The sequence below is a fragment of the Meleagris gallopavo genome, chromosome 26 (genome assembly GCF_000146605.3).
Source record: "Meleagris gallopavo isolate NT-WF06-2002-E0010 breed Aviagen turkey brand Nicholas breeding stock chromosome 26, Turkey_5.1, whole genome shotgun sequence".
Lineage (NCBI taxonomy): Eukaryota > Metazoa > Chordata > Aves > Galliformes > Phasianidae > Meleagris > Meleagris gallopavo.
Genome location: NC_015036.2, coordinates 367,926 through 370,427, shown reverse-complemented (window position 1 = coordinate 370,427; position 2,502 = coordinate 367,926). Strand labels below are relative to the sequence as shown.

The 2,502-nt window shown below is 65.4% G+C and overlaps 1 protein-coding gene across 1 annotated transcript in view; it reads right to left on the bottom strand.

The window, feature by feature from the left end:
* VSIG10L2 (V-set and immunoglobulin domain containing 10 like 2) overlaps positions 1-2,502 on the bottom strand; it is a 6,079-nt gene that overhangs the window by 2,896 nt on the left and 681 nt on the right. Inside the window, exons 2-7 of the mRNA XM_031556838.1 lie at positions 2,450-2,498; positions 1,764-2,048; positions 1,019-1,294; positions 592-876; positions 134-394; positions 7-44 (exon numbers count right to left, since the gene is read on the bottom strand). Of these exons, the coding sequence (XP_031412698.1) occupies positions 7-44; positions 134-394; positions 592-876; positions 1,019-1,294; positions 1,764-2,048; positions 2,450-2,498 (1,194 nt within the window). The remainder of the gene's footprint in view (positions 1-6; positions 45-133; positions 395-591; positions 877-1,018; positions 1,295-1,763; positions 2,049-2,449; positions 2,499-2,502) is intronic.

Here is a 2,502-nt window from a genome sequence, read left to right as displayed (position 1 = left end):
CAGCACCGCCACCTCGCCGCGCTCCACCTCCAGCTCGGGGACATCTGCGCATTGAGAGGGGCTGCTGGTTCGTGCCGACGGCCGACGTGGCGCGACGACAGTGGGGACGGCACACGGGGACGTTCTCCCTTACCCAGCCGGAGGCGGCACTCGGTGCTGGCGGCTCGCAGTGGGTGCGCGGCCACGCAGACGAAGTCCTGGCCCCGCAGACTGGTATCGGTGCTCAGTACCAGGACAGTGGCTGATGGTGTGGGGACACCCAGCGCCCGGCCCCGGCCGTCCCACCAGCGCAGCGTGGCCGGCGGCGTGCCCCCCTCCCAGCGGCACCGCAGCATCACGTATTCGTCATGCTTGGTGGCCGCAGCCATGCATGTGGGGCTGCCTGCCGGGATCCCTGGGAAGGGATGGGTGGTGGAGTGAGCCGTCTCCTGCCTGCCTTTGTCCCCAAAAAGTGCTGGGGTAGCAAGGGGCAGCCAACACAGCTTTGCTTTGGGGTGCTCTGCAGTGCGGCCATAGCACGTGGATTGAAGGGCGATAGGGTGAGGAAAGCAATTTAGGGACGTGGGAGTTTGGGGATGCGTCCACACTCACACAGAGTGGTCCTGCACACAGCCCCGTCCCGCAGCGCAGGGTGCGCGGCCATGCAGGCGAAGGAGCTGCCGTTCCTCGTGGCCGCCCCTGGCACGATGCTGGTGGCCATGGAAAAGCTGGGCCCCGCTGCCCCCTCTTCATCGTCCTCCTCCGTCTCCTCTTCCCTAGGGCCCACCCAGCGCAGCCGGGCTGGAGGGAATCCCCCCAGCCAGCGGCACCGCAGAGCCACGTCCCGCAGGTCAGCGGTGGCCTGAGCGGAGCAGCTGGGGCTCCCAGCCGGCGGATCTGTGTGGGGCGTGGAGCTGTCACCGTGGGGCCCCTCCATGCCATCACCCCAACATCCCCATCGTGCCATCACGTACTTCCCGCCCACATCCTCACCAGGCACTGTGTTGTCACCACGCCGGGCCAGGGCCACAGTACTTACAGTATACGGTGAGGACGATGGTGGCCTGGGTGCGGGTTTGGAGGTGGGTGTTCTCAGCCAGGCAGGTATAGGTGCCCGCCTGGCCCCGGGCGATGGCCGACATGACAAAGGTCTGGCCAACGTGCACCTGGGAGCCATTGTGCAGCCAGATGTAACGGCTGGGGGGGTTGGAGGGCGCCAGGCAGCTCAGCACCACATCCTCCCGCTCGCCCGCAGAGAAGCTGCCCTGCTCCGGGGAGAAGGGCTCCACGCTGATGGCCGGCTCATCAGGGCCGTCTGCAGGGACACAGAGCTCTTTAGCCATGGGACATCGCTGCTGAGGGGATGCAGCTCTAATCAGGACATCTTCCCTCTGGTGGAAACCTGACCCGGGAAGCCTCTTTAGAAGTGGTGCAGGACAGCGGCTGTGAACACGCTCTGATGCCTGGTGCCCATGAATGGACCACAGGGAATGGTGGCCTTGGTGGCACAGTGTCAGCCATAGAGGTACCATGATGGTGGTGAATGATGGCCACAGATACACGTTGGTGGCCTGGCACCTGGTCGCCATAGAGGCACTACGATGTTGATGGCTGATGGCTGTTGGTACATCTGGTCAATGTGGCACTCGGTGGCCATGGAGGCACCCAGGTGGCCATACCTGCATCATGGTGGCATTTTCACCCTTACGGCTGCCCCAGCCTGGTGAAAAACCCCCCCCACCTGAGGGCCCCTGGGAAGCAGAGCCATGCCCCGGGGCACTCACAGACGATGTCGAGGTAGACGGGTTCACTGGTGCGGTTGTTGACCTCATTGCGGGCCGTGCAGGCGTACCAGCCAGCGTGGCTGCGGTTGGCGGGTGCCAGGAGCAGCTCTGCCCCAGAGCCTCCCAGCCCCATGGGGGCTGCCAGGAGTCTTCCATGGGGCTCCCGATGCTGCCAGGAGAAGCTGAGCGGTGCCGTCCCCTCCCGCACGGTGCACGTCAGGGCCACCTCTGTCCCCTCCGCTGCCGCCGCCGCCGTCAGCCGCACGAAGGGCTTGGAGACGGGCACTGAGGGTACGGGGCCATGAGTGTCCCCAAAGCCACCAGCCCCCTGCCCAGAGCCCCTGCATCCCTCCTTTCCTGTCCGGTTGTGGCCTTCCCATGTCCGACATTCTGCGGCCAGGGAGCTCGCTGGCCTAAATGTCTATGAGTCAATCAGTCCACATGTTGGCTAGCGGGACACCTGGTTGACCAAGGGAGGGAGACTGGAGGTGGCTAATGAGCTGCTATGTGGCTGGTGGGCAAGGCAATGGGCTTGGCCAGTGGGTTGCTATATTGCCAAGTGCAGAGCTGTGTTGGCTGCTGGGGCACCTCATTGCCCTGGGGCTCTGCACGGTCTGGCAGCACCCAGCAGTGCGGGCTGTCGGCGAGAGGAGCCGCGCAGAGCGCCGGCGGGAGGGAGACCTTACCCAGCACACGCAGCATCACGGCGGCGTATCCCACACGGAGGCGGCCCCACTCC